This window comes from Perca flavescens, chromosome 11, assembly GCF_004354835.1.
Source record: "Perca flavescens isolate YP-PL-M2 chromosome 11, PFLA_1.0, whole genome shotgun sequence".
Classification (NCBI taxonomy): Eukaryota; Metazoa; Chordata; class Actinopteri; order Perciformes; family Percidae; genus Perca; species Perca flavescens.
This window is the reverse complement of record NC_041341.1, coordinates 32983336-32994572: the sequence shown is the minus strand read 5'-3', so window position 1 is coordinate 32994572 and position 11237 is coordinate 32983336. Positions and strand designations below refer to the sequence as shown.

The 11237-nt window shown below is 42.3% G+C and overlaps 3 protein-coding genes across 3 annotated transcripts; 1 reads left to right on the top strand and 2 right to left on the bottom strand.

Annotated features, from left to right (window-relative positions):
- Positions 1-335: 335 nt before the first annotated feature.
- Positions 336-3414, top strand: zgc:136439 (glucose-1-phosphate adenylyltransferase large subunit 1, chloroplastic/amyloplastic). The gene is made up of 8 exons (XM_028591873.1): positions 336-681; positions 1299-1388; positions 1506-1585; positions 1702-1817; positions 1949-2046; positions 2761-2829; positions 2927-2985; positions 3151-3414. The coding sequence occupies exons 1-8, from the start codon at positions 490-492 to the stop codon at positions 3269-3271; spliced, it is 825 nt and encodes a 274-aa protein (XP_028447674.1). The 5' UTR covers positions 336-489; the 3' UTR covers positions 3272-3414.
- On the bottom strand, positions 2901-6189 carry asnsd1 (asparagine synthetase domain containing 1). Its single transcript, XM_028591872.1, has 3 exons — positions 4755-6189; positions 4374-4555; positions 2901-3713 (listed from the first exon to the last, which is right to left on the bottom strand). Exons 1-3 carry the CDS (start codon positions 6168-6170, stop codon positions 3467-3469), a joined length of 1845 nt encoding a protein of 614 aa, XP_028447673.1. The 5' UTR covers positions 6171-6189; the 3' UTR covers positions 2901-3466.
- On the bottom strand, positions 5992-7173 carry asdurf (ASNSD1 upstream open reading frame). The gene is made up of 4 exons (XM_028591874.1): positions 7001-7173; positions 6692-6745; positions 6395-6470; positions 5992-6231 (listed from the first exon to the last, which is right to left on the bottom strand). The coding sequence occupies exons 1-4, from the start codon at positions 7073-7075 to the stop codon at positions 6191-6193; spliced, it is 246 nt and encodes an 81-aa protein (XP_028447675.1). The 5' UTR covers positions 7076-7173; the 3' UTR covers positions 5992-6190.
- Positions 7174-11237: the final 4064 nt, after the last annotated feature.

The window sequence follows — 11237 nt, the reverse complement described above, 5'->3', positions numbered from 1 at the left end:
TTGGCACAGGCCTGTGTGTCATTGGTGTATGTATATTTTGTTAATGGGCTATATTTTATAAAGTTAATTGGTGCACATGGATGGAATTTAACTTGTGGGTTGATTTGCGTTTCACATTAAGTACCAAATAACACTGAATAGTCTCATTTCTAATACTGGACCATGTTCTTAAACAATATACCTGCTAATGTTCCTGAACATTTTTTATTTAATCAAAAATGTTAACCTACATTAGTTCTGTTCTTAAATCACCGGTGAAAACTCCTTTTACTTTGGAAAATGCAACCGGAAGAGTAAACTCAGGTTTCGCGTAGCTAGACTTCGGACTGGACGGCTAATCTCGCGAGAGGAGTACGACCCTGGTCCGTGGATGGTGGAATGTTTCCACCATTCTCTCCACCAGCTTGCAACATTAACCCATAGACAGTATATAAGCATTAAACCTTCCAGCTAACAAGTGAGCGGCGTTTCCACCGGTTAAGAGTTGAAATGAAGGCTGTAATTCTCGCCGCCGGGTACGGAACCAGGCTCCAGAGAGACGTGGCAGCCGACAGCAGCGGGAGGTTCGCTCACCTGGCCGGCACTGCCAAGCCGCTGCTGCCGGTGGGACGCTGTGCCTTGATAACCCACTGGGTCCATGCGCTGACCGCCTCCGGCTCCGTGGACGGCATTTATGTTGTTGTAAGTAACACAGTGTAGTCTGTGGTGGAAAGTAACTAAGTACGTTTACTCAAGTACCATTCTTAAATGTTGAGCTACTTTGAGTATTTTCATTTTGTACTACTTAATATTCCACTACATTTCACAGGGACAAAGTACTTTTGACTCCTACATCCAACATGTATTACTTGTTTCTAGTTGCTTTACATATTTTAGTTTACAGACAAAACCTACTGTATGATCAGATTTTAAAATATGATGCATTGTTAAAATGCAACTACCCAACAGCAGCAGTATATTAATCAGCCCATCACATTAGTTACTATTATCCTATTGTTTCCATGTAATGCATCAATTATGATCCAATCATGGGTTATGACACTTTAAAAGGAGCCATTCTGCATAATGAGTACTTTCTTTCATTACTGTTTATTACTATTGAGTAAATTTAGCATATAATACCATGTGTTTTAAGCCAGTACAGAGATGTGTGCATGAAGGGTCAGGGCTGATGTACAGTATAAAGTAGTCAAAGCCTGATGTCCATCTCTAATATACAAGTCTAATAACCTTAACTGTGAATGAATGACCCACTTTGTTCCTCTACTTGTCGCTCCCCACTGCTCTCCTCTCCACAGACCAACGCCCTCTACCACGCTGCATTTGAAGAGTGGGCATCACATTTCACAAATGTCAAGATTCTCAGCGATCAGACAAGAAGCAATGATGTAAATACAATTTGACATTGTTTTCACAGTTCATTGTACATATGTGACATGGTTTGGCCCTTAGAAAGTAGACTTTTTTTTTTAATACCATCCTCTGACTCAAGCTTATTCCACCAGGGGCGTCTTGGTGCTGTGGCCTGCCTGCAACTTGCAGTAAAGCACTTCAACATAGAAGACCATGTCTTAGTAATTGGCGGGTAAGTTTAGTTGACTTGGTTAACATCAATACTACAATGAGGAGTTGTTGTTAACAGGTGCAAATTCAAGCCCCGTTTCTGCCAAATTGACACGACTCCCTTTCTATCCATAACAGCGACACCCTCTTCAAAGAAGATTTTAGCCTCGGTGAAGTAAAAGAAAGGTTTTCCGACCTCCAAGCAAAGTGTGAGGACAGCTGTCTGGTGCTCTCGTACCAGTGCAAAGAGGAGGGTGAGTGAGAAATTAAGTTTTAAGCGTAACACTATGGAAGCTGTCAGGTAAGGGAGTGAATCTCATCCTAAAATGTCAGACACGGCTTGGCCTTGCGCTCAAAATTAGTTCTGCATTTTGTGTCTTTACAGAAACTCAGAAATACGGGATATTGGAAGTAGACAGTGATCTTCGCGTCCTCTGTATGAAGGAGAAACCTCTTCCTTCTGAGACAAAGTCAAGGAGAGCAGTAAGTTCACTATAAACACTGATCAAAGCCAATAATGCCTGTCCACATGGATAGAAAAGATCTTTAAAATCATGGCAGAAAAAGGGGAGAGCCACCTGAAATTGTACTTAAATCATGAGAATAATGGGTTTACAACCAGATCCTCTGTCCCTAGTACGGTGAAATCAGAAAGTATCAGGACTATGACACATTTGTGTTTGCGTCATTATATAATGCTATATTGTTCTTCAAAAGAAATTAAGGACTAAAGGCCTCTTAGCTCAAATTAGGGAGTGTTTACATCTACATCAGATGTAGGGATTGTAACCCTTCCTCAGTCGCCTGATTTACCAAGAACAGATAAAGTCATTCTATGTAATCTTTGTTGCAAACCCTTCTCAGTGATTGGCTAATGTTTTAGACTCAGACATCAGCAGACACCTGGTATCTTTCCTAGTGGCTGCAGTCTTTATTCAGTTTGGGGGTTTCAGTGTCATTTTAGGTTCACACAAACATCACTTTGATTGTCCACAACATTAAGCTCATCGGCCATAAAGACTTGCCTGTTTAGGATCATTGTCCTAAAAATAGGCAGCTTTTTTTTTTTAAATGAGGAGTTTTGATTCCTACACTGCTCGCTAATTATGGATATTATTGTAATATCGATGTGAAGGTTACTGGTATTTTCCATGATGCTTACAAACACTCAGCTGATCATTCCTCTTTGTTTTTCAGTGTCCCTGTTTCTACATCTTTTCAAAGAAAAGCATTCCTCTGTTGGATGCCTTCCTTGAGGAAAAGAAGGTACATTTAATAATCAAAATCCCCCAAAAAAAAGTGAATTAAGGAGTACAAAAAAAAAAATGTATCAACTATTATGCTGAACTTTTTATTTCCATAGGAGGCTCCTATTGAGAAGAAAGATGCCCCAGGGAACTTTGTGTCTTGGCTCATTCCGAGGTAATTTCTGCCGGACCGTGGAGAGTTAGGGCTCCAGGTTTTACTCAGCAAAGTTATCCAAGTCATGTTGTAATTCATACATGTAAAATTATGTAGATACTCTGCTAAAACGAATAATTTCTCTGTGTATTTCACAATAAATATGTTATGTTTTTCCCCTTTCAGGAAGCCAGTATACATTCATCAGATTTCTGGGCGTTTCGATGTTGGAAACTTGCCTTCCTATACTGAATGTGATCTTTACTTCAGAAAAAATCTTCAAGATGGCAGGCCTTACATGGTGTAGAGGAAACGCCATATTTATTATACCATGCTAAAACGTGATCCAAGACCAGCACAAATCAAACAGCCAAATTGAACAATCTGTCAATTAAGAATTGTAACTGTAGATTAGCCTTTAAATAATGTTTGTAATTTCATAATAAATATTTTCTATTTTTTTTTTAAATTTTTATATTTTCTTTATTACCAACTATTTTGTCTACTCGGCGAGGAGTCTTGTGCATTTGTCAGATGCCTTTTCATGGTGGTCCTCCATCTTTGCGATGCGCGAGCCGAACTGCATGGCTCTCTTGGGCAGGACTGCTGATTGGCCGAGGCCCAGCTGCTTTGCTGCGAGTCTCAGGAGGAGTTTCTCCCCGACACCCCGAGGAAGCGACAGGTCTGCCTTCTCCCACACGGGCAGGGAATTCAAGTAGCTCACCACGTCCTCATCCAAGTAGGGGAATCTGCAGAGGCCAAGAGTTATTTTTGTCAGATACTCTCTTTTCTAATTTCTCTCTCTCGCTCATGTTCTAATCAGAAAGTTGGTAAGAAAGGTGTAATTTGTCTCACGCTAGCAGGCTCAACAAAGCTACCAGGTGCATGAGAGTGAGAAAGCACACACAGACTTACTACATAGTTTTTAGGCCACGACTTTTTAGGCATTGACCGAATTGCCTCGTCATTCAATACCATTCAATAAGTGAAGCTTGTGCGGGTGAGACATGGGTGTGAAGGGCCTTAAAATGAACACTGCTTATCTGACTTAGAGAGAAACTAATAAGAATAGATGTAATTACAAATACTTAGCATGTATGTAGCAATGTGCCAACAAAGGCCGTGAAGAAAACCGCAAGCTACCATTTGTAAACACCATACAGTTCTAAATCTTAACACATTTGTGAGGAAGATGGGAGAACACACAAGACATTTTGGTGAGAAACACTAAATTTAAACAGAACTTGCTTTAATAAAAGAGAACCTCAAGGGGCACCTTAAATTATGTGGTTTAAAAAAAATAAAAAAATCTTGCGAGTTTTAACTGTTGCACAAACAAAATATGCCATTTTAAAGCACTTTCGGTTCTGGTAACATGTGATGGGTACTTGGAAACCGATACCACTTACCTAGCCTCTTTCCCATGGTCCCCTATCACTCGGTCATCCCTGCCCAAATTCCTGGAAGGGATCCTAGCCAGCTCCATGGCCAGTTCCTGGACCAGTCCCTCGTGTCCAGACATGGTAAATCGGACTCGGTGTCTGGAGTAACCTGCTAGCTGCTCATCGGCTCCTATTCCTGTCAAAATGACCTGTGGGCATGAAGCAGCGACACAGAAAAGCACGTCAACGTGGTGGTTGAGAATTGTGAAACGTCTCTTAAAATCTCAATTTTTTTTTTTTTATTCATTAATTCTAAGAACCCTACAGCTTAGGCCTAAGCACTCACACCAGTAAACATTTAAATAGAGCTCAGAAGTCTTTGTGCAAAGTTTGGTGTTGAAACTTCACCCTTGCTGATGATGTGAAGGCTCTCTGGTCCCGGTCCTGCGTGATGAACCCCGTCCCTCTTGCTGCAAACCACACAGCACACCCAATGCTGTCGTCCAGCACCGTGTCCAGTGGATGCACCAAATGACAAATGCGCTCCTGGCGGATTGTCTGCAGCTCCTCCTTCGTTACGTTGATTTCCACAAAATGCCACCTTCTTTCGGGATTCAAGTCTTGTAATTCCTTGAGACCGGCTTTTCCAGTGATCCGGTCTGGAACATCAAAGGGACTGGATGTTTGGTAATCTGCTCCATCGGTCTTAAAACCTGCGGGTTTATTTTTGTGCTTCCCAGGTTTCTTTGCGGGCACTTTCTGCTTCTTTGGCACCTGTAGTTTGAAGGCTACATTGAGAAGATCTATCGGTTGATGAGCAGGTATGTGGCGGTCAGCTAAGGCAGCCAGGACCATTGAATCGATACCTCCTGAAAAAAGTATGGCAACGCTAGCACGGTCATTAGGAGGAGGGGGACTGTCTTGTACCCTGAACGGCAGAGACTGAACACGCCGTCTTACTGCCTCACTGAGAACATCAATAAGACGGTTCACCTCATCCGTTTTCTCTTCGCTCGCAAGCATCTGCTCCAGTTCCTTAGCACATGGATGTGAGTTTGAAAGGCTTTCTTTCTCATTTAATGGCTTTGGGATGGATGTGTTAAGAGGGCAAACGGGTGAGGTGAGTACCAGGCCCGACGGGTTCATCACAGCAGTGCAGCCGCTGGGGACAGACTCCAATATGGTTTCACTGCAGCTCGAGGCAAGATCACTTCCTCCACGAGCCCAAGGATGAAGCTCAAACGTCACAGAGCCAGCTCCTGTAACTGCCTTCAGGTCAATCCGGTACACACCGACTGCTGGGACTTCTTGCCAAGCAGACTGATCCGGTCCAGAACTCTGGGCTGCGACAGAAGTCAGGGTCAAGGCGTTGACTGCCGCATCAAATTTCCACAGCAAACTCCGCCTACCAAGGAAGTCTCTGCCAAACCAGAGGTAGTCCCCAGCCTTTTGGTAGTAAACAAACCCCCACGGCCCCCGTACAGCGGAGAGGAGGGACAGAATCTCTGAAGGGCTGTTGCAGGACGATAACCGCTGAGAGAGAACGGCAGTGTCATTGTCCTCTGGCATCACCGGGAGGCCTCCAAATATCTCCCCGTTCCACACCAGGACATTTCCAGCATTGTCTTGAAAGGGCTGAGGTGTGAGAATGCCTCTCATGTGAAGAACATGAGCGGAGAAGAAACACCGATAGCTGGGATTTGTGCCTCGAACTGTGAGATCCTGGCTCAAGTTGGGCCCTCTTCTTTTCAAATGTTCATGAACTGTTTTGTCCCACTCAAACTGAGTAGGTGACAGACTCAACAGACAAAAGATGCCACACATTGTTGCGGTAAGGGTCCGTCTTACATATCCTGCAGATCCTTTTTCATGTTATCCAGTTCCTCTGGAGACAGAAAATATTACCCGTTATGTTCACCTACAATATGATGCGTTATGATCAAATTTTATTTGTACAGCTTCATTTATTAAGCAATGTGACAGACAGCTAGTTTATGTAGCCTATTAAAATTACATTTATTCACTTAAATGTACAGCTCTAGACTTACTTTTGCACAAACCCAGTGTCTGACTTCTGTCTGCTAGGAAGAATATGTTACTGTTCCTCTGCTGGATGTAGACTTTCTAGGAAAAAATACATACAAAATGTACATTAATACATACAGAAATGCACACATCTATGTATGTATGTATGTATGTATGTATGTATACACATACATACATACTATTTTTTCTGTGTGTCAGGTGTGTGTATGTATGCATGTATACATACATACATACATACATACACCTGACACACAGAAAAAATAAGTTGAACTAAGAAGGTTACTTCTTAGGGTACTCACCCTGTTTTTCTTCAGATTGGAGAGCTCGTCTACTACAATCTTCTGCTCCTTGATCTGCAAGTTAGCAACACGATTTATTTCACTGACCTGAGCTAATGGGAACTTTTAAGGCAAAAATTTAAAACTACTTATAGACAAGTAGCTTGTGGAAAAGAGTCCTGGGAGTCCGTATATTTTACACATAAACGTACATTATTTTAATGTTATCCCAACATTCACATTTGCTACGTTTACCAGCTAACGCCATAAGTGTGGCTATTAGCTAGCTACGTTAGCCACCAGCAACATGTTGCTGCTAACGCTACTAACCTTTCTGTTCATTTCCTCCTTATGTGCAGACTGTCCTTCAAAGTTGTCGTCGTTATCCCGACTTTTCGAAGACATTTTGGTGAGGTTTTTTTATAATAATGTTGAAGCTAGCTAACCTCAGCGAGTGTGGTGTAAACACATGCTCAACAGCTTTGAGAGCTTCTTCGGGTGCGGAGGTCCATCTGTCCAGGTAGGCCTCTACAGCCGCCTGGAGGTTGGCGGTTGATACTTACTGTTATTAGGCTGTATATTTATTTTTTCCTTTGTGTAAAACTATTCTCGTTTTAAAGCCACCAGATAACAACAGATTAATGCGCTATTTTTTTTACAAAAATACAAATGACCATTTTTTTTACAATGCGTAGATTAATTAAAACAAAAATAAAGTCTCTTAAGAAAATAGACAACAAGGTGTCTTTGATTTAGTCATCATCTAGCTTCCATAACGTTACAGATCTAGACACATCATTATAGGCATTTTTAGGCCTTTATTGACAGGACAGCTTAAGAAATGTAAGGGGAGAGAGAGGGAGTGACATACAGCAAAGGGCTGCAGGTCGGCCCACTGCATCAAGGAGTAGCCTAAACCTATGGGCGCCTGCTCTACCAACTGAGCTATCCTGGCACCCTAAATTAAATATATTCTTTACAAATTTACAACTCAAAGTGTACATTAATGTCAATGGAAATTAAACAAACATTTATGAAAAATATTCCTTAAATTTGGGTATTAAGGAATTGTGACAAATATGTGTTCTGAGCAGTACATTTTAGAGTTAATAAATAAATAAAAATAAACTCTAAATGACCTCAAACATAGCCTACCTTTGGCATTTCTGTTGGCCACATCTTGTTACTTATCAGCTGTCACATTTTTAGCTACTTTATTACAACGTTATCAGAGTCCAAGTGAACTCCATTTTTTTCCATACCTGTTTTATCCTGTTAAGGGTCAGGGTGGAGGAATGGATGCTATCCCAGAATGAATTGAGCGAGAGGCAGGGTGCAACCATGGATAGGTCTATCACAGGGCTAACATAAAGTATACAGTATAGACAAGGGCTATACACACCTGCATTTAATAGACACCAGCACTCCACCAAACCTGCATGTCATTGTGCTGAGACCAATGACTGTGTATATTTTTTACAGTCTATGGCTGAGACGGAAACAAACAGTCACATTGCGAACACTCAAATCCCTAGAACCTTCCTGCTGTCAGGCAACCATGCTAATCACTGAGTCACCATGCTGCCATACGTCAAGACTACAGTAAATACAAATTTTCAGTTCCAGTCACATGGATTTAGTCCCCATGTTGCTGTTTTCCAAGGTGGAAAATGTACTCAGATGATGAGGGTAATCAGGAAATCAACCCTGGTGACAGGAAAATCACACGGGTGTGTGGGAACAAAGATCCGGAATAAACTGCAGAAATCACTGTCTGTGTACTGTATTATTATTGTGATTATTATGTAATTGGAGGCGTTTCAAAAACCCTAAAGCTACTTTAGGACTCTTTACAGAGGTACATTTGAACAAGTCTACAGCCATGCAGCGCTGTGAGGCTGTACTTAAACACAGCAGTGCTTTGAGGGGGGGGCACTGTATCAGTGTCACATTCTCATTAGAGGCTGAGCCCCCCCTTAAAGGTCTGGTCTTAGAATCGCCCCTGGTGACGGCCCAGAGCCTGTTGTCTTGTGCCTGGTTACTGTTTTCTGTCTTGTGCACTTGCAGGTCTGAGTCTGAGGTGCTAAAGAGCACATGACCAGTCCTCCCAGTCTATTTAACCCCCACCTGGCCAGAGACCAGTGTGTAGCACCAGCACCAGTTCATCTATATTTAGTTACTTCCTTGGTTAGACACTGACAGTGTTCACTGCATCCATACCCCCTCATACCCTCTCATACACCACTGATCCTGACTACCTTGTTGTCTTTCTGTTTGCACTTTTATTTAATAAATGGCAGTTTGCTAATACTACGCTTGCTGTGCATCTCCCTCTCTTTTTGTTGTGGCCTGTGAGCCGGTCGTCACAACATTTCAATTCAATTTTAATTTATAGTGTAAATCATAACAGAAGTTATCTCAGGACACTTGACAGATAGAAGAGGTCTAGACCACACTCTATAATTTACAGAGACCCAACAATTCAACTCCCAAGAGCATGCAACTTCCTAAAACGTTATTGTGTGAACAGTTATCTTCCTTTAATATTATATGTAATGTTTTCTTTAGCAGGGTGCAAATGTTCCACCAAAACTAGTTCCTTCCTGAGACTATTTAGCAGAGTCACCGTCCACTGCGTCTGGAGCTTAGCACCGCCCAAGACGATTTTTTTTCAGAATGTATGTGTGATGTAGCCAGACCTTACTCCGCAGCTCTGTGGAGATAGGTCTGCAATACATGACTAAATGAGGTACAATTCCATTAAAGAGATAGGCCTATTTAAGGGACCTGAGCTTCACTGGTCTGGCAGAGGCCAACAACCGGTGAAGAGAAATTACCCAGGATGATGCAACTGTTGATCTTGCTCCAGCGGTGGGTCAAGCACCCTTAGAACCTGCAGCGTGGCAGACAAACACACCTGTCGGAGATCTCACGTTGGTTTGCTGCCCACTGAGCTGCAATGTTGTATTGATTAGAAACAGCTGTCAGATCAGATGTTTACCGTTTCATTCCCTGGAAGCAAGGGCTGTCATTTTGGGTTAGGTGTCCAGGTCATTACAACCAGACAGTGACCTTTGATGTTTATTGTTCTCTGGTGGAGCTGACAGGCACACATCAAAGTCTTAGGCCCCGGGCAGCGGTAGATATCCACAGAAACAATAAGAGCACAACACTGTTATGTTCCAAAAATGGGTAAAGTGATAATTATAATCACTGTTTCTGGTGTTCTTTGGTCACTGAGATGTTTGGTAATCTTACTGTGTACTTGCCATGAGATTTTGGGAGACCTCAAGGGCTCAGCCTCAGTTATTCCAACTACATATTGATGAAATTGCTGAACCAAGGGAGCTGTAGTAAATACCTTCCGGCTTTATTGCAACAAGGTCTAAAAGCTCAGCACAAATACTGTAAAGGAACAGAAGCCCTGCATGAAAAATAGATGAATTATCTGATCCAGCCTCACGTACACCATCCTACAGGTGAGATTTCACACCCTCCCTCCACCTCCATTCCTTCTTTAGCTGTGGCTTGTGAGTGTCACACAGCTTAGGGCCCCAGGAGGCAAGTCATTCTCATATTTCTGTCCTGGAAGTACAAATATAGCTGACGTAAACACAGCTTGTTGTTCCACAGCTGGGCTGAAAAAGGATCCCGTCAGGGACCGACATACCTGCAGGTCGCATGGCCACAAAATGACACAGCAGCCGTCTGACCGCTGATGACAGGTAACTGAGCCAGGCTGACACACTGGCCCACTAATAGTGCCGCTGGTAAATGGTAAATGGTGTTTGGACCAGCTCAATGTGTGCAGACTTTCAAATGGCTGAGAGCTCTCTGTGATCCCTGAATAGATCACAAAAGGATAGAAGTGCCTATTGTCATCATTTAGGCTCAAAATATGTGCTTATGTTCTTTGTTAGAGTCAATTCTGCTTCCTCACAGGATGAGATGGCACCGAGCAGGTCTACGTGTTGCTCCAAAGAGAAACTAGTGCTTTGTATATCTTTTTTTTAACATCTACATGTGCAAAAATAATAATAAGCCGATTTATTAGTAGGCATGCAGACATATGAGTTTTCAAAAATAGTTGTGGTACTACATGCAAAAATATTGTGATCATATGTAGATCATGACTACATAACCACCCTAGGTGCTGGTTGGCTAGAAAATGGTCACATATTAAAGGCTAAATACAGGGCCAGATTAACCCCAAAGGGGGCCCATAGGCAAAAATGAGCTGTGCCCCATTGTGACACCTGCTTTCTCCCACGCTCTGTGCATTGTGTGTGTATTATGCTGTGTTTCCCCTGTATGGTACGGCTCTGCTTAACACACTTTTCAGCTTTTTTGGTAGTTTAGTAGTTTTCTCCTTTTGTTTTCCACTGCAGATAAGACCCCCTCAGTGTAGGCAGGATTCTCAGCTGATTGCCAGATAGGACATTTAATGGTACATTTGTGAATGTTGTACCTTAAAGAACTAGATTGTTTGTTTTTTTATGGATTATTATTGTTATCATTATTATTTGGGAGCTTCAGAGGTGCTGGTAGGTGGATTGTGTTCCCTTTA